Raw genomic sequence first — 20188 nt, 5'->3', positions numbered from 1 at the left:
GTGCAATTTCAAAGAGCTATAAATAGGAAAACATTGGTGTCTTCCCTTAGGAAATAGTCCCTCGTGTCTCCTCCAGCCATAATTATTGCCTGCCATTTACCCTAGTCCTATAAATTATATATCAGATGACACAACATGGGATCTGCATCTTTCCATTCCCCAAATCTGAATTACAGAGCCAAAAAAAAAAAAAAAAGAAATCACAAAATTAAAATGGATCTCTTGTCTTGGATGACCAGATCATCAGGTGTAAGAGTTGCAATGTTATCTTAAAGAGCAGACATTAATTTATTGGCTGATATACCATGAATATATCTCGCAGACAGTATTGATTTGGATGCTGTAATGGAGAGCAAAGATAACAGTGGATTAAACACACTTGGAGTCCATTTCATGTCACATAAAAAAATACCTAAGGATGAGTAGTCTATGGGTGGTATAATGACCTCAGAGCATTGGTAGTGTCCTAGGATTCTGATTTCTTTGTGATCCACAATCCTACTCTGTGGCTTGCATCCTCAACAGCTCCTCATGATCCAAGATGACTGGTGAAGGTACCATCATATCTGTTCACCAGGCAGGAAGATGGCTAAAGGAGGTAGGGTGGGCAAAAAAAAAAAAAAAGACAAAACAGTCCTCCCAGATGAATCAGGAATCTTTTCAAAACTTTCCAAAATCCTCCAACAATGATTACCTCTATTTTATTGGCTACCCTTAGGTACAAAGGAGGCATGTCTGTGTGCATGCATACACCCATACACATACACACACTCCTGCCAACTCCCCCCATATACAAATGCACATTGTATACATTACTTCCCAAGATAAAAATGTGGCTCTACATACAAGAAAGAAAGGACAATGCATATTGCAACCACCCAGCAGTCTCTAAACAGCACTATGCAGGAAACTGCCCCAGAAAGAAAGATGATATCCTCAAATGGCTTATCATTTTAAAACATGTGAAACAATCACCATGTGATTCACATGCTTTAAATTCACATTTAAAGCATGTGAATCACATGGGCAACTAGGTCTAGATTACTCTCCAGAAGCTATTTATTTATATATTTATTTATTTTTATTTTTATTTATTTTATTTATTTCTTTTCAGCATAACAGAATCCATTGTTTATGCACCACATCCAGTGCTCCATGCAATACATGCCCTCCATAATACCCACCACCTGGCTCCCCCAACCTCCCACCCCCTGCCCCTTCAAAACCCTCAGGTTGTTTTTCAGAGTCCATAGTCTCTCATGGTTCATCTCCCCTTTGAGATACCACCTTACACCAGTTAGAATGGCCAAAACTAGCAAGACAGGAAACAACGTGTGTTGGAGAGGATGTGGAGAAAGGGGAACAGAAGCTATTTATTTTTGCTAGAAGGGACTTGGGTAAAACAGGCTTGGTCTGCATATTTTGATAAATTGTGTAATGATCCTTTGCTTTTCCTTCTGGTGTAGCCACTAATCCAGTCTTGAAGACAAATGGTGAACTGTGAAGTTATCAAAACTTCAAGTTCTTCTGTCTTAGTTTCTTCCCTAAAAGTTAGTTCTACTTTGGGCACATAAGGGTGCACAGAAGACCAGGTAAGGAAGTGTACCATTTCTCATATATTTATAGTTTCAGGGTATGAAACTCATTGCAGGTGCTTGTAGAGACCATACTGGAGGTAACCAGGTATCAATGGATAAAGTTTTCTTTCTTGCCTTCTTGCCTTGAAAATATACATGGCTTGAGGATAGGAAATGGATCTTATTTGAAATTGCAGTCTTCAAGTTCAGCACATGGTAGACAGTTGAATGAAAGAAACACGCTCTATTACATGTGAGTATACATTTACTTCAATGTGCAGAGGTATGGTGGTGGGAGTCAGCAGGAACCCATGTATGGTTAGAAACAGACAAACTTGAAGCTGAATCCTCACTTGGCCACACACATTCTGAATGGCTTCAGTGAAATTAACCTCTGAACTTCAATTTCTTCATTTGAAGTGGAGGTTACAATTCTACTACAGTGCAGGAATACCCTTCGGAGTGGATAGGTTGTGTGTGAAACCATATAATGGCTCTGCCTTTTGAAACATCTAAGTTAAGTTCTCAAAAGTCAGAGGCCTGGAAGAGGTCTTCCAAAGGACTGGTCCTCAGATGGTGTTGGGGGTCAATCTTGGTGGTGCCTCACCTCGTGGGGCAGAGCAATGCAGGAAGGAGACAGAAAGAATGGACCTCCCTCCCCAATAATGCCATGGCTCTTGCCTTATTTTCATGTTTTATTGCTTAGTCTAGTTTGAAAAAGGGATTCCAGCTATTCTAAAATTCTTTTTTGTCTTAATTGTTGGAGGGAACTTGATGTTTACTATGAGTTTCCCTACTAATTTTATTGACAATCGATTCATTCTGCTGTCATTTAATGGTTGTTTAATATTGGAATAGGTTCACAGTTTGAATCCTGTCTGTGTGCATGAAAAAGTAGTTTATTAACTAGGTCTTAAAATGGTCTTCTCAGCCTTTTTTACCTTCAAATTACCTTGAACCAAGGTCTTTTTGCAGGATATTAAATGAGCATTTGTTTCCCCCTTCTATAAAATTAGGAAGGACTTTCCATAAGAGAAAGTTGGGTGTGGTTATCTGTAGGGAGACACAGCAGCAACAAGGGGGAAGATGGCTTATCTTCTTTATAAAAATGTTATAAATACTGGCAATAGGGTGATCTCTAATGATTGGTGGTTTTGTTCACGAAAGGAACATAGGAGTAGCAGTGGGTAGCCTGAAAGTTAGTGGACATCCGCTCATCCTGGGTGCAGTTTTGCTCCCAATTATTGCTCCTAATTTTCACGATGATCATTACTGATGGAAGTGGCAGGGTCCTCCAGTTTCACCCACCATTCAGGCAGCCAACCTGCAGCTGCTGTCCTGTGATGGGCAGAGCTCCACACCAACCCCAGAGCAAGACAGTCTGCTGCCTGTGACTACAGCAAGCGGGATCCATCTGTGTTACAGAAGCAATACTTCTACTGCGCAGTGCTTGGTGACTATTGCTTCTCTGTTCATGACCTTTCATATTCTCCAGCTCCCTCCATACAGAAAAACAGTGAAATTCTTGACAGGAGGAATCTCATTCTCATCTTGTTACTGATGAAATGACTAATGGACAGCAAGATTAAGTGAATTCCTCCAGGCCCCAGCGTCTATTTCCTGGGGTTTACAGACAAAGAAGAGGGAGCCACAAAAGCCAGACCGTCCAGTTTGTGGATACTCAGGCTGCTAAGTGCCCAGTTCAATTGCTTCTGGGTAATACCAACATAAAATGGCTTGTTGATCACAGCAGACATTCCCATTTTGCAAAAGCCAGATAGGCAATTCTGACAAGCACCACAAAGTCACTAATTAAATATTCAAAAGAAACAATTGTCTGTCAATTAAATATCTCCATCACTATTCCCTTTGAAACAAATTGAATTGCTAAATGACATGCAATTTTACAACTCATGGTGTCAATGTAATTAAACCATGAGGAAAAATTAAATATTAAATACCACCTAATAAGTAATTCTCTCAGTATGTGCTAAATCATTATTCATCATAGTCGTCTTCCTTCTCAGAGGTCACAGACCTCCACAAGCTATGTTTTCTATAAGAATTGCCATTATCTGATCTTGGGAGCCAAACAAACCAGGAAAGCATACAAATCCCCACATTCGCATTTACTGTAACTCACGGGAATAAAAATTTTACAGTTGTGAGGAACCTCAAAAATCATTTCATGGTGACAGACTTAGAACCGTGAGGAATTCATGCTGAGGCCAAGACAGGTGGAGTGGTCTGCATAAAGTTTCGCCACCACACCACACCAAAACCATACAATTTTACATTGGATATAAAATCTGAGGTTAGTCTTTTGACCATGGTTACATCAATCAATACAATGTGTGGTCCCCTGGCTCCATGGAGCAAGAACATTGTTATAAGCATTGCTACCATTTGGAATACAAATTTCGTTTTTCCTCTTCTTTACTACTTTTAACTCCTTGCCTTTGAAACTAGCAGTGTTAATTGAGATAAAGTAGCCTTAAAAGACCATCAAATCCAGAGGTAGCTTTGAAATGAGACAGATGTGGCTGAGAACCCCTTATTAGCACTATGACCAAAAGGGAAATGATGTAATACTCTGGGCTCATCATCTTTCGCGATGAGAAGGGAAGCAGCCATACTCATGCTAAGGCAATGGTTCAGGCATTTATTTGGGAAGCCTCTGCTGTGAGCTTGCCTTGGAATGTGCCAATGTCTAGCCCAGGAATATACACAAGGATGGAACCCGTCCTCAGAGAGCACATGTTTTAGTAGTAGAAACAAATGAAGACACCATAGTTCCAATTTTACCCACCAACTCCCATTCCCCTTTCAGGTCTTAATCAGGAAAAATTTCCTTATTTCAGTCCAAGTCAGAAACCAGGGCCAGGAGAGGCTGAGCCAAGCTAGATGCGTAAGATTCACTATGTCGCAGGGTTGGCTCCTGACAGCAAGTGCGTCTTTAAACTGTACCCTGGATGGCTTCCTAGCCTCATCCTAGTCATAGCCTGGCACCAAACATGTCACCTGGCTTAAAAGTACTTAACTCAGTTTGAAATGAGTCACATGCTTAGGTCATTATTTGATTGATGGCTGGCTTTCACTCTAGATTAGAACCCATTTAATAGCAGGACCATGTGTTCTTGTCCTCACCACACTACCCTACTGCTTGCATCCCCCCCAATACACACACACAGTGGTACTCCATACATATCTGTCAGAGGAGGGGCTAAATAGAAGTAAGAACTGATAAATGATGGGGGGGGTGTGTAAAGAGAAGGAGGAGAGCCCAGATTCAGGGACCTAAGCCCACCCGTGGAGTGTCAGGGAAACCATTGCAGAAAAGATGGGGTCTGTGCTGAGTTCCAAAGCCTTTCTCCCCAAACTAGATCTCCAGGTTGGCAGCATACAGCAAGAACCTGGGCACTCACTGGAAATGCATACTCTTGGGACCCCCTCCCTAAATCCAAAGGATGTACCAAGATCTCCAGGTGATTTCTCTGCATATTGAAATTAGCAAGCATTGGTCTGCCTTACACAGGTGTTTAGAAAGGTAAAGCCCAGGAAAGGACCCCTCAGGGCAGAGGACTCCACGGAAAAGGTGGTCAGTTTTAAAAATTAAGTTCTGATAAAAAATAAAATGTATTGTGTAATTCTATGAACCAGCCCAGATCTAAATATTCTAAATATTCCAAATATTCCCTGTCTCCTTCATCTCCTCAACAAGCTTCTGGTCTAGTGTTGTTATAATTCCTATTTACAGCTGAAGAAAGTGAGGTGGAGAAAGATTCAGCATCTTACTGGTGTTCTTAAGTTACCACTGGCAATCAACCCTCATCTTACCCTGGGCTCACACTCAAGTCCTCTCCTGTGATTTGGGTGGGTCTGGCTCATGGCAGCCTTCAATACATGTACTTCCCCCATTGAAAGAGTCTTGCCAAATTCCGTAGTGTCTGTCCACCCCTTGTCCCTTAAATACCTCATCTGAGCTCTGATTCTCAAACAAATAAGCACATGTGATTCTCTGATGAAACAAATGACATTCGTTTTTAAGCTGGCATGTGTCTTGGAGGAGGGCCACAGAGGAAGTTTCCTCAGCTGGTGATCCCTGGGTAAGTACTGGCAGACAGGAAAGGGACAAGATGACAGAGGAGCTGCCCCAGAGAGCAGATGCAGGGGTAAGCCAGCACAAGGTGTCCGGAAACTGGGGATGGGTTCAACTGTGGAACTTACCCTCAGGCACGAGGGGTGAGACTACTTGAGTTTGTTAGGCCTACTCCCTGGTGGGTGGAGGGGTAGCTTGGAGGAGCACAGGGAATGACATAGTTGGGTGATCATGGGGGCTTCCCTGGAACAACAAGGAGGAGGAGGATGGAGAGCTGTAGACTGACCCCAGTAATGGAAGACAGTACCATCAGGAATTCACACAGGAGTTGGGTGGGAGTCTGATGATTTTCGATTTGTTGAGATTGAGCTGCCTGTGAGACCCTTAACTGAAGGTGGCCAGAAGGTCACTAGATGGCCTGGTCTTAAACTTAGCTGAGAAAACTGGGCTAGAGATACAGGCTTAGGAGTAAGCAGCACCTAGATCCATGGTCAGTAATGGAGGGAGGGAGGGATTGTGCAGGGGAATGCATGGAGTGAGGTGACGAGGAGACACATAGAATGGAAATTTAAGGAGCCCCAACACTGAAGAAGAGAATTGAAATCTGAGAAGGAAGAGAACATAAGCCATACTAGACTATATCATAGAGACACAACCATGACTCAGGTACAACCTCTGCCTTAGAGAAGTTCATGGCCCAGCTGGCAAGGAAAACATGGAGACCAATGACAGCAGCACGTGGCAGGACAGATGGGCAGGGAAAGGGCGATGGCGTCAGAAAAGCAGGAATACCTAACTTGGTCTGGGGTCCTGGGAACCCTTCATGATCCTGAAGTTTCTCTTTGCTACTTACAAAACTCTTTAAGGCATAAAGATATTTGTGGCTGGGTGCCTGGGTGGCTCAGTGGGTTAAAGCCTCAGCCTTCATCTCAGGTCATGATCCCAGGGTCCTGGGATCAAGCCCCGAGTTGGGTTCTCTGCTCAGCGGGGAGCCTGCTTCCCTTCCTCTCTCTCTGCCTGCCTCTCTGTCTACTTGTGATCTCTATCTATCAAATAAATAAATAAAAATCTTAAAAAAAAAAAAAAAGATACTTGTGGCTGAAGAAGCCAAGGCCATTTGGCCAAAGTCGCTGGAAAAATATCACGGTAAAAATAGGATGAGAATTTGTTTTAAGGAAATGTACTTACAAGGTTTCAAAAATATCTCTAACTGGGTGCCTGGGTGGCTCAGTGGGTTAAGCCTCTGCCTTCAGCTCAGGTCATGATCTCAGGGTTCTGGGATCAAGTCCCACATGGGGCTCTCTGCTCGGCGGGGAGCCTGCTTCCTCCTCTCTCTCTCTCTGCCTGCCTCTCTGCCTACTTGTGATCTCTCTCTGCCAAATAAATAAAATCTTTAAAAAAAATTATCTCTAACTGTTCACTGGCAGAGCTCAGAGTTGGTCTCTGGCTGAAATGGTGTGGCAGGACCCCAAGGACTGCTTATGATGCCATTATTCACTTGGTAAAAGGCAAGACCTGTATCTGTCTCTTAATTAGAGGAGGAGGGGGACTATGTTCATTGGAAACTGACTGTTGGGAACATGAACACATCTTCCCATGTGCTGCCCACCACCAACAGGTGAGGAAAGTTCACCCAAAAGAGGGGAGTTTGACTTTGAACTTAAAACAAGCTTGCTGGGGGCTCCTGGGTGGCTCAGTGGGTTAAAGCCTCTGCCTTTGGCTCAGGTCATGGTCCCAGGGTCCTGGGATTGAGCCCCGCATCGGGCTCTCTGCTCGGCGGGGAGCCTGCTTCCTCCTCTCTCCCTGCCTGCCTCTCTGTCTGCTTGTGATCTCTCTGTCTGTCAAAGAAATAAAATCTTTAGAAAAACAAAACAAAACAAAACAAAAAAAACAAGCTTGCTGTTCTTGATTTTGACTTTGTTTCTTGAACTAATTGACAGTATAAAGGAATCAAGTGGGATAATGCCAAAAATGGAAGACTTAACTCATAACCTTTTTGGGAACTTCAAGAAGACTTTTTTTTTTTTTTTTAAGATTTTATTTATTCATTTGACAGACAGAGATCACAGGCAGGCAGAGAGACAGGCAGAGAGAGAGAAGAGGAAGCAGGCTCCCTGCTGAGCAGAGAGCCCGATTCAGGGCTCGATCCCAGGACCCTGGGATCATGACCTGAGCTGAAGGCAGAGGCTTTACCCCACTGACCCACCCAGGCACCCCAAAAGACTGTTTTAACTGCATTGTGTTCCAGTATCTAAAATCAGACTTGATCTAAGCAATGATCTATATACATGCTCAGAAAAGTTAACCAGTTTTGTACAATTCTCTCCCCTTAAAATGAGGCAGACCTGCCCCGCGGGTGTGGAGTGTCAGTAATGAGGTCTGAAAGTGGGAGAGCCTCTTGCCCATAGCTGTAGCTGTATGAAGCAGGTGGACATTGACAAGAGACCAGAAGTCAGGCCAAAGGGGCCATCTGGGGTGTGCTCAGGAACACTTGAGCACAGTGTGGATGTTGGGATTCAGAACCAAGGTACTGAAGAACCAAGAAGGAAGTGAGTGAGGTGAGCCCTGTGTTAGGACTCTTATTTTTTGACCCATTTAAAATTTTCACAAATGGACAAACACTTAATGGATATTCTAGGTGTCTCACTCTCCCACCTCTTTCTCCTTTTTCTTTCTTTTTTGACTTAAATGATCTAGATGATCACTTGGGATTTTTCTTCATGTTGTCTACTATAACATTTTAAACACACTTCTAACAAAAACTCGGCTTGGGGCTTCCCGCCCAAAGCACTTCAGAAGGAGGGAACTTTTGATGTGTTTTCTTGTTTCTCACTGACCTCCTCTTCTGAGTTCTGTCTTATTTTTTAGAGAAACTAATTTCTCTTCTCTCACTGATTACTCATTCCCTGCTGATAACTGTGTGATTCAGGGGGTGGGCAGGGGAAAGGAGGGAGTCATGTAGCATTCATTCATTCCATTCGTTTAAAAGTACTGTGCTCGGAACTGTTTCATGGGCCAAGTGCTCTGCTACATGCTTGGAACTCAGAGGTAAGACGCTGCCCTTGACCTCAAAGGGCTCCCAGGGAATGTTATGACATTGCTGTGACAGGGAACAAAGGCAGAGTGTACAACGTACGAAGGAGAGGTTATCGAGCTTTGCCTAAGCACCTGGTCTGCCTACCTGTGGGTGGGGATGGGTTTTCTGGAGCTCCCAAGTTTTTAGCTGGGGTCACTGTAAACACAGACCAACTGGGCATGCCCAGAGCTGCAGACCAGCCTGACCCTTGCCAGCACGAGGCAGACACTCCCTCCTGCCACATCGTCCAGTCCAGGCTTGGGATGTATTCAGTTTGTGGTAAGAAACTACTTAAGTAATCAATCCTTTAGCCCTTTCTTGGGTCCCCATACACTCTCTTCACTACGATGGAACATCCATTCCCATCCATAACGCCTTCTAGAGTCTGACCTTTCCTTTCACACAACTCCTAAAAGAAACTCACCACACCTTTGATTTTTCATGCTTTAGAGGTCTGTAGGGGAAAAAAAGCCAGAGACTTGTATCTATATAAAATATTTACAGAATGCAGTGTTCTAGATGTGTATTTTCTAAAAGATTTATTTATTTATTTATTTGAGATAGAGAAAGAGAAAGAGAGAGAGCAGGAGAGAGGCAGAGGGAGAATCTTTCAGGCAGACTCTCCATTGAGCAATGAGCCTGAGGCAGGACTTGATCTTACCACCCATGAGATCATGACCTGAGCTGAAACCAAGAGCTGGATAATTAACTGGCTGAGCCACCCAGATGCTACTCCAGATGTGTTTTAAGAACCAAGTACAGGGGTTCCTGGGTGGCTCAGTGGGTTAAGCCTCTGCCTTTGGCTCAGGTCATGATCTCAGGGTCCTGGGATCGAGCCCCGCATCTGGCTCTCTACTCAGCAGGGGACCTGCTTCCTCCTCTCTCTCTCTGCCTGTCTCTCTGCCTACTTGTGATCTCTGTCAAGTAAATAAATAAAATCTTTAAAAAAAAAAAAGAACCAAGTACAAACCTCCCTGCCTCTGCACCCAGAGTCACAAACTCCCTCCCAAATTCCATTCAAGTATTACCCTCATTAGAGCAACAGCCTTGACTATCCAGAACACAGCTATGTCCCAGAACCTAGAACCCAACAGGCAGTCACAAATATTTGTTGAACAACTTAGCTATTCAATCCTCATTCTCCCCTTCTTCCTATGCAATCCTGAGTTTTTGAGATGCAGTAAAATCTCATCTATTTTTGCCACCCTCTCTTACCCTGGAGTGGCTATGTGTCAGTATTCTGGTTCCAGAAATGTAAGCAGATGTTATTGGGCAGGGATCCCAGAAGAGCTCCTAAAAGGGCAACCTCTTCATTGGCAAATGTTCGTCGACCATCTTAACCTTTTGCCTTTTGCCCTCTTCTTTTTCCTGCCTGCAAAGAGGCCATGATGGCTTGGAGAAAAACACCCAGTGGCTTTCAACTGACCTTAAGGAAAAGTCCTTCTGGTATGGAATCTACTTTAGGCCATCCCTGATGGGTTGTTGTACAAATTTCCTTTAAAGAATCCCTATGACAGGGAGGTCATCAGTTCAAAAAGCAGCCCCCCCCAGGCAGGTCTGTTTGTTATAAAATCTTGGCTTTAGATGAACCCAAATCTCTCACACTATAGTGACCATCAGTTGATCTTTATTCTGTCCCAGGGGAGACACGTAAAATAATGAGTCTCTCTTCACTGTGATAGCACCCCACATATCTGAGAACACCCACCATATCTCTTCTACATCCCATATCCCTAGGCTTCTGATGGTTCTTCCTTTTTACTTGGTCTTGTTCTGTAAATTGTTTATGCTGCATCTCATCTTCCCATGTTCTAAGTTAAAGAAATACATATATTTTGATTATGCACCCCCTAATCCTTGGTCATCCCTGTTTTATAAGCAATCATGTGTATTCAGCACGTAATCATAAAAAGAAAAAAAAAAAAGAAGATTTTGAAATGGTTTCCTCCAGTCAGCTGGAAAGCTAGCTGACACAGGATAAGATGTGCTGTTTACCCAAGGAAATGGTGATAGTTTTTGTTTCATGTGAAAATTTCATACTGGTAAACACTCTACATCGAGAGGGCAGTTTTTAAAATTTCCTCCTAAAAAAACCCATAAATGAGATTTGATTTCCCATCTAGCTCATGTCCCTCACCATGCAGAATTTTATCATTTCCTGATTTGGGGGAATTTTACGCCTCAGAGACATTATGGCATAGAGGCACCTGGGTGGCTCAGTAGGTTAAGCCTCTGCCTTCAGCTCAGGTCATGATCTCAGGGTCCTGGGATCCAGCCCCGCATTGGGCTCTCTGCTCAGCAGGGAGCCTGGTTTCCCCTCTCTCTCTGCCTACTGCTCTGCCTACTTGTGATCTCTCTCTCTCTGTCAAATAAATAAATAAAATCTTAAAAAAAAAAAGACGTTATGGCATAAAAGACAGGAGGACGTGGGACAGAAGGGGAAGAAACTCCCAGGAGGTAAGGAATGTGTAAGATATTGCATCTATGAAAATACATGATCTTGCGAATTGAAATTCAAATATCAAATCACAGCTATCCAAGAAACAAAGACTGGCAGGTTTATCCGACAGTGCGCTGAGTTATAACCCCAGTTCATTGGTTGGGGAGGTGGTCACACGGTTGCATTTCAGATAGCATAGCTTTTATTCCTACCAGCCTGTGGCCTGGCCTCCCTCGGAATGTCTGGCAACTCAGTGGTTAATTAATCTACCTTGCTCTTTCTGTACCCTGCAGGCCTGACAGTGAAATCTTGCAGTGAGAAGATCTGGCTTCCAAGAGCTGCTTAACTGACCTGACTCCTTAAAATAGGCTTTCATAAACAAAACGCACATGATATAATTTGAGTGTGTAAGTCCAGTTACATTTCCTGGGAAAGCATAGGGCAGATGGTCGGGGTGTCCACTGCTCTGCCATGGCTGGCTGGGGGAGGCGTCATTCCTACACTCAGGCCCCGAGAAAAGCCAAGCACAAAATTACTTCCAGGAGCCATCCTCTTGCTTAACTAAGGTTCAAAGCTATGTACCATAGAAACCTGCCAACCTTCAGTTTCTGTTACCTTGATTTCCAGCCCAGAGAAAACAAAGAACACGCTTCAAAATCCATACGTCGGGGCTCCTGGGTGGCTCAGTGGGTTAAAGCCTCTGCCTTCAGCTCAGGTCATGTTCCCAGGGTTCTGGGATCGAGCCCCACATCAGCCTCTCTGCTCAGCAGAAACCTGCTTCCTCCTCTCTCTCTTTGCCTGCCTCTCCATCTACTTGTGATCTCTACCTGTCAAATAAAAAAAATTAAAAAAAAAATCCATACATCAGGTGAACTGATAAGTTGTTCAACTGAAGATTCTGGACCTGCTGGTTTCTTGAAGGGTTACTATTGTGCCCACTTGTGGAGAAGAGGAAAGGTTTGAGAGGGCTATTGCAAGCGTCTCTTATGTTCTGAAAATAAACCCATGTAGGATCAACTAAAAGAGATACACTTGTGAAATGAATAAATTAGTATCCCAAGAAATATTTAGACAACAGTGAAATGTCACGGCAGCATCATTGTAGTAGTATCCTCTGATTACACGTTACCAGCAGCACTGAATGTGGGATAAGCTTTTTTTTTTTTTTATCTTTCCTTTTTATACTTGGTTTCACTTATTTTTGATGCGCTCTTACAATGCTGTCAGTCATCAAGGTGTAAATATGACTAATGCATTTGGCCTACTTAGCATGACATTGCAACAGCTGCCCCAGAAGGAAAAGTCCTCCCAGCCTTCCCGGTTATGATCTAATTATGCTCTGACCCACCGATACCAGTCAGGTGACATTACCGGATATGAAGGAAAACAAATTCATCATTCAGTCTTGCAGCGCACACAACTTACAGTCATTTTACAACTGTCTCTAAATACATAGGCACCAAGCCTATTTGCAACTCTAGGGCCAAGGGGTACAGGACAGGGCTGAAGGGATTTAACTGGTCACTCCAGCAGTCATTAAAAATATCCTTTGCAAAGCCTACATCTCTATCACCAAAAAAAAAAAAAAAAAAAAAAAGGGTGGGGGGAGGAAGGAAGAGATTGAAGGAGGAAAGGAAGGGTTGGGGGAGGGAGGGAGGATTAGAACCAAAAAGGACAGTCTCTGGGCATTTTTCACAAGAAAGAAAAAGTAATATTTCCATTTCCTTGCATTCAGAGGAAACTCTTGGGAATGGTGACAGTCAAATCTCATTTTGAAACACATTTTCCGAGACATGCTGGGGACACTGCAATTAGTTTTTTAAGCCTATATGAATTTGCTGAAGGAAAATGTACAGAAACGGATGTATTTGGAGTTTTTAAAAAATGCACACCATAGCTAGCAAGGTGAGTTAAATAGAAGCCCAGTTACACTCATTTAACGGATATTTTGTGTTTTGAAGTAAACACTTACATTGATACTAACCACCAAATTGGGGTGATTTAAATTATGTGCCATTTGGTGTATGTGCATTAAGTAGTCCTACAATTCCTTTGATTTGATTTGAGTTAGCAGATTTAGACAAAGAACACAGAATATACACTTATGTTTAAATTTCACAAATGAGGGGAGAGATATTGATGATTCTATTATACTGACTCTATGTTTACTGTGAAGCCAATCCTTCATGTAAATAATCAGAAATACATTCTTTATATGTTTTAAAGATTTATTTATTTTGAGGGAGAGAGTGAGAGCATGTGCGTGAACACCCAGGGGGAGAGGCAGAGAGAGAAGGAGAGAGAGAGAGATAATCTCAAGCAGACTGCCCCCCGCTGAATGAGGAACCACTATGGGGCTAGATCTCACTACCTTGAGACCATGACCTGAGCGGAAATCAACAGTCAGACACTCAACTGACCAAGCTACCCAGGTTCCTCTAAATCAGTAGGAATGATTCGAAAGCATGTACAAAGGCCGCATCTCACCTGACCCCCACCAGCTCATACCATTAACCACTATATTACCCAGCACAAAATGAATTTTCTCCTAAAGGATTTTTCAAAGGCCAAATTAAGCTAAAAGTCCCTCATTATTAGTCAAATTTAATGATCATGATTTAATTAGTATTTTTTCTGGCTCTAGCCTCTATTGTTTGATGGGATTTGTGTAAGACAGTAAAGAAAATGCTGCATGGAAATTCAGATCTGACAGCATGACCTTGAGCACTACCTCATCTGGATTTGCATACCTGGCTGCTTTTGCTCCTAGAGGTATCTTGGAGAAATCCCCTTTACTCTGACACTTCTGCTTATCGGCCTCACCAAGAGGTACAGAAGACTAATTAGCCACAAGCTTTAACATTTCAGAATCCCCGAGGGGAAATATAATGCAGCTATCTTTCTGGTTAAATATTGCTGCCTCTCAGCTTTCCAATAACTAAATGATCTTCACCATTTTATCACTAATGAGCTGAAGAATGAGAACAAGATGAGTTTCAAATGTTAGGTAGCTCACATTACCATCACCGGCAATTAAGATTGAGTAAAATGCAAATTACAGCGACAGTTTTTAGGATTTACCTGAGCCACGAAAAAACCTGGCAAATAAGACCTCAGTATTAATATTTTATCCATACATATTCCTTGATTTTGTAATCAAGTTTTAGATGGATAAAGTGAACTGGCAGGATAAACAATTTAAGAGGTGGAGAAAAAAATCCTGTCATCTCTGGACAAAGGCACTACTATTGGCGACCTGAATGATGTCCATGAAGCAGATTTAACTTGAGGTAGATGAAGTATCCCGAGGAAGGAATGGCTGCAGCCCTCTAGTTACCTATAACTGAGTTTTGTCAGGGTGGATAGAAAAGCAACCCTTTGAACTGAGCTCTGAACCTTCTGAAAGTTCCTCATATCTCCAATGCCACTTGGGACCTAGAACATACATGGGTGGTCCTATATAATAGGATAATAGATTATCCTATTATATATCATATAGGATAATATCCTATATAATAGGATAATACCCCTTAGTTTGGGGGGGAAGTCTATGAATTAAGTCTAACGGTTCACTGAATGGAGAAAACATAAGCTATCTCTGTGCTGATGGCAAGGAACCTCCTGGGTAGCCGTTTTCCAGTTGTATCTTGTGTCCACAGTGGAAAGCATATGATGATTTAAATGAACACAAGGCTCTGTCTCTTCACATAGGGCATCTGCAGATATTTGCAGCTTCGTTGTTACCCTATCAAATCGCGGATGTAGTTTCCACCAGGAGGAAAGGAACAGAAACAGGTTCTCATAGCTTGGGTTAGGCAAGGGAAGGCAATCATTGACTCATTTGTTACTTTTGAAAATGGCATTTTCAGTAAGTGAAACAGTTGTTGAGGTGTGTTCACTTTACACTCTGATGTAGCTTCTTGCTTCTTGAAAATGCTAAGTTAAATGTGAGCCATTCTCTGATGGGAATCAAGATGAATGTGGAGAAAGATGATATTCCAGCATCAACGGCCTTTACTTGACAAGTTTGTATCCCGCTGAGCAAGATGATGAGCTAGCCACAAAAAGCCTATGCCTAGAAAGTCAAACATTTTTCTCTCATGGTTTCCCTTTGGTTTTTTTTCATTAAATGTTCATTCGTGTGCTATACTGGGTATTGCCCTCCTGAGTGGTGAAGCAGGTACTCCTTAGTCTTGAGTCAATTCAAATGTGGGTTTGGAAAGAAACACTCAGAAGGTTTCTTAAGAAAGAATGACTTTGGAGCTAGGATTTGAATCATGTTCTCACCACTTGGGCTCACCATCTTTGGGATATATCTTTAAAGTTCCCAGGAATTTGTTCTTTCTTCTATGAAATGAAAATGAAGGATACCATCTGTTTGACATCATTAGATGTGATAATATATGTAAAGGCCCTTAGTTACATGTAAAGCATTGGGCCAGTGTGAAGGATTATCATTGCGCCTTGGTTTTGCCAAAGGCGTTTATATAAAAAATACTGCTTAATGCACATGTAGTTCACATGTGATTGTGCACATAGAAATCTTTTACCAGTGCAATGTGAGGGGGCTTGGATATTTTATAGTATTACCTTTGCATTGGACAGTCTTGTTCATTCAGTGTGTGTGTGTGTGCTGAGTACCTGCTGGCTGTCTGGCATTTTTCTAGGTGCTGAGGATAAATTGGTAAACACATAGATGTCTATGCCCTTACGTGGTGTTTATGTTCCTGTGGGGGTGGGGGTGGGGGAAAAACAGAGCAAATAAAAACAAATGAGATTATTTCAGATAGTGAACGTGCTCAGGAGAAAACAGAATAAGCCAAGCACTAGGGAGCAGCATGCAAACAGAGTCCAGAATAATGAGAATGTCTCAGTCATGGAAAGACCTGGGGAAAATCATTTTAAGTGGCAGGCACAAAGGCTAAGAAGTGGGGAAAGAGCTCAGGATCTCTGAAAGCGGAGAAAGGTACCGTGTATTTGAAGCCTGAGGAGGAGAAGAGAAGGAAACATAATTAGAGAGAGAAGGAGCAACTTGTTTGTAAGGGGACCGAGTGACCCTGGTAAAGAGTTAGGGTGTTAATCTAATTTCTATAAGTGGTCATTAGCAGGGCATGCCTTGTATGTTCCCAAACAGGGAAAACTAAAAGGTACCTATTCAAAAATCAGAGATGTTTTAAAAAGCAATTAATTCTCCACGTCACTCACCTGCAAGATCTAAGGAAGAAGTTTGGACCTCTAGAGGGCGCCAAAGGAAAACATTTTGTAGCCTAACCCACAAAGGTCTTTTCAGCACCTGAAGCTAGAGAAGAGCGCTCAGGCTGTTGGCTACAAGTCTGGTAAAAGCTGACTCCACTGGGAAACCGCAGTTCATCTACAATTTCTACCCAAACAGAGAGTCAAATGAGCTTGGTTTGCATGTACCTGGACCTTGGTTTTCAAGTGAAGGACTGTTTATCATGGGATGGGAGTGGGAAGACATTTTGGGGTTATTTTTAATCTTCTCCCATCTGGTAGTATTTGAGTAGAGCATAAAACAAATATGAAGCCAAAATTTACTTTCTGGATTCATTTGGCAAGCAAAGCGTCTCTATACTTAGAACCTTGCAAATATTCATCATTTGCCACTTGGGATGTTGTTATTCTAAATACTATCCCAAACTCACTTGATGAAGTCTCTGCGATGTGTGCTAAGGAAAGTTACCGCATGGAAAGCGGTGGGTGATGACCAATGGGATTTTCTGCAAATGAGCAGATACCTATCCTATATCATGAAAACAACTCACAGTGAAAAAAATAAAGGAAAAGAAGGAGGAGAAGGAAAAAGAGGTGGATGAGATGCGGAAGGACAGTCTGATGATGCAGAGATACATAAAGAAGAAAATGCAAAAAGAGGGCTTGGAAGAAATTGAGACTTTCAAAGGCTAGCAGTTTTCAGAGCCACGTGTGAAGACTGAGAAACACAGTTCTGAAGACATATTTTACACAATCACAAACTGAGAGTTTTTCAGATGGAGGTATTAAAGGTTCACGGTAATTTCAAGAAAGCATTCATTACCATCTTATTAAGGCCAAGTTCAGCTGGTCAGCCCTTACTCACAGAGGCTCTCATCTCCACATTTCATGCTTGATGATCACAGCCATGTACTTTATAATACTCTGCTCTGCTCAGGGAGACTTCAAAAAGCACTGTAAAAGCAGCCAACCAGATACGTAACCTGAGCAAATGGATACAGAGCCATCAGAGAAGAGCAAGAATCCCAAATCCACTAGAAACCCAGGAGGTCGATGATGGGTAAAGGGCTCTATAGGTGCCAGCATTCCAGAAACCACGAGCAAATTTCAGAGGTGTTGTACCTGGTTATTCAACAATGTCTTCAAACCCGAACACAAGGAAGAGGAGTTTTTAAGCTTCCAATAGAGCAGAGTGGCTGAGGCTGAGCATGGAGCAGGAACATGCGAAGCAGGCCCCCGCCCAAGCACCCATGTCAGCCTCCTGTGTGGAAACACTTCCGCTGACATGTTTCTCACTTTTATGGAGAAACCCCCAAATTTAATCTCCTGCTATCTATCAGACATTTGGCAAATGAAGTGTCAGACCATTAATTATCTATTGATTTTAATGAATTTCAACAATAAAGTCATCATCCATCTTCTCCTTCACAGACAATGGGAACTCTGTTCCCAGAAACACATCCCTATTTAATGGGAAAGACAGGAAGAAAGGAAGAAAAGAGATCGGAGGTCGGGTACCACTTAAATATTTCAGACCATCTATATCAAAATGCCCTTTATCAATTAAGCAAAACTTGCATTCTTTGCCAAAGACACTTCCCTCCCACACTACCGGCCCGAGATGAGGCTGATCTATGCAAAGCACTGGGTTCAGATCCTATAATAAGAGGAGATACCATCTTAGGACCCCAAGGCAGTAAAGAATTCCCAAGTAAAATACGTATCTTGGAACCGTCTGAAGGACTGGATGATATAACATAGGTAGGATCCCCACCAGCAATTGCTATGTGTTCAACAAATGCTATTGCCTTCCAGAACTGAGGGTTTGTGGCACAGAGATACACGGAAACCCAACTCTGAATCCCAGAGTCCCTTACCACATCCTGCTGTGACTCTTGTGAGTAAAAGCTGTTAAAGGAATGGTTAAATTGGGATGCTTCTCCTCCTCTCTAGAGACTACAGACCCTGGGGGATGTATGCAGAGGAGAAAGAAGGTTGTTTCTTAGCTGATTGTCGGAGAAGAATTACTCACAGAAGCAGAAGAGAAGAAGGGCAGGGCTGGAAGAAACTTTAGAGGTCATTTAGTTCCAACTCTACGATGAGCGAAATGCCATCCCACCAACACCGAGGACCTCCCAAGTAGGAGGCACTAAGCCAGTCGAGGAGAGGGGCCTCCGGAAAACTACTTCTAAATAACCCCGGGGAGTGGGCAGGGGAGGGGGGAGAGCAAGGCAGGCAGGAGTTACCTGGTTGACGGAAATGACAGCCAGTCGAGGAATGGCCGCCTGCAGGGCCACCTGCAGCAGAGAGGTGCCTAGGCCGGCCAGGATGGCCCAGGTGAGCGGCAGCGGCAGCATGCTGTAGGTGGCGAACAGTGTGAAGAGAACGTAACCGATGCCATCACCCAGAAGCCCGTAGCCAAGGCCTGCTGCCAAGATCTGGGTGGTCATGGCCACCCAAGTGACCACGCCACTGTACTGCAGGTACGTGTGCGAGGTGGTGTCCTTCCTGACCACCACCAGGGCGCAGATCACCACCTCGATGCCAGTGAAGAAGCCCAGGAGGATGCCCTTGAGAGGGTCCATCGGGGCCGAAGCCAGGCTCAGGTGGAGGACCAACAAGGTGAGTTTGGTCAGCACGTCCAGCACATTCATTACCACCTCGGATTTGCGCCTCTGGCCCAGGAAATAGCGCTGGTAGAGGCGCTCCAGATCCCGGGACTTGAAGGAGTTGCGCAGAGTGGGGAAAATGACCCCTCGGTAGCTGTAGCCCCCGTTGAGGAAGAAATCCGAGTTGCTCGGGGCACAGTCGAGGTGCAGGAAGCCCAGATCACCCCCGCCCCCGCTCCCGCTGCCGCTGCCGCTCCCGCTGCGTTCCGGGAAGACTTTGGTGCCTCCGGTACTGTGAGCTCTCTCCCCGGGGCCCAGCGAGTAGAGGGGCAGCGCCGATTCGCCGGACAGCTGCGCCGCGTGATGGTTGGGGCCGCCGCCTGCAGGGTCCGAGGCTTTGCCGGAGCCTCTACTCCCGCTGCTGCCGCCGCTACCCCGGTGCCCGTGAATGAAGCGCTGCTCGGTGATATGCCTCACCGCCGTCTGCCACAGCAGCCGCTGCGGCCGAGAGCCGCTCCCGCCGTCGCCGGCCGGGGGCGTCGGGTGGATGGTGTAGAGTTCCTCGCTGCCGCTTAGGCAGCGCACATCGGAGAGCTCCATGGCGCCGGGCCGCAGGCGGGGAGGCGCAGAGCACGAAGGAGGCAGCTGGGGGGAAGGGTCCCAAAGACCCCACCGCGGCCTGGCGCGAGCTCGGCGGCGAGCCCTGGTATCCCCGGCCGCCCGGTCGCGCGAGCCTTGAACAGGAGGCCCGCGCGTCAGGTCATAGTGCTCCCCGGGGCAAAGGGAGTCTGGAAGATCGCCGCAGACCCCTGCGTCCTTGCGCGCCGCCCTCCAGACAAACAGCGCAGCTGGGGTGGGAGGGTGGTGTCCGCAGAAGCCGCGGCGCTTTGAGCCACGCAGCCCCCTTCTCGGGCTCAGGCTTCTCGGCCAATCCTCGGCTCAGCGTCTTGGCGCAGCCTTTGCTCTCCAAGAGGCGCCTGGGCGCCGTGCTCCTTTCTGCTGTGCTCCGGGTGGGTCCTGGCTGCGGCACTGGGCTCGGGACACCCACGACTCGGCGGCTGCAAGAGGACTGGCTAAGGGTAACCCGCTGCGGCTGCGGGTGCGAAGTCAGCCGCTGTGGCTGGAGCAGAGACCTTCGGAGAACTCCATTGCGCT

General features: G+C 44.6%; 1 protein-coding gene across 1 annotated transcript in view; it reads right to left on the bottom strand.

Moving 5' to 3' along the window:
- LOC111146667 (adenylate cyclase 8) overlaps window positions 1-19633 on the bottom strand; it is a 222267-nt gene extending 202634 nt beyond the window's left edge. Inside the window, exon 1 of the mRNA XM_022502313.1 lies at window positions 18671-19633. Coding sequence (XP_022358021.1) covers window positions 18671-19633 — 963 coding nt within the window. The remainder of the gene's footprint in view (window positions 1-18670) is intronic.
- Between the last annotated feature and the right edge of the window lie 555 nt (window positions 19634-20188).

The sequence above is a fragment of the Enhydra lutris genome, unplaced genomic scaffold (assembly GCF_002288905.1).
Source record: "Enhydra lutris kenyoni isolate GAN:26980312 unplaced genomic scaffold, ASM228890v2 scaffoldscaffold14, whole genome shotgun sequence".
Taxonomy (NCBI): domain Eukaryota; kingdom Metazoa; phylum Chordata; class Mammalia; order Carnivora; family Mustelidae; genus Enhydra; species Enhydra lutris.
This window is presented reverse-complemented; position numbering and strand designations above follow the sequence as displayed.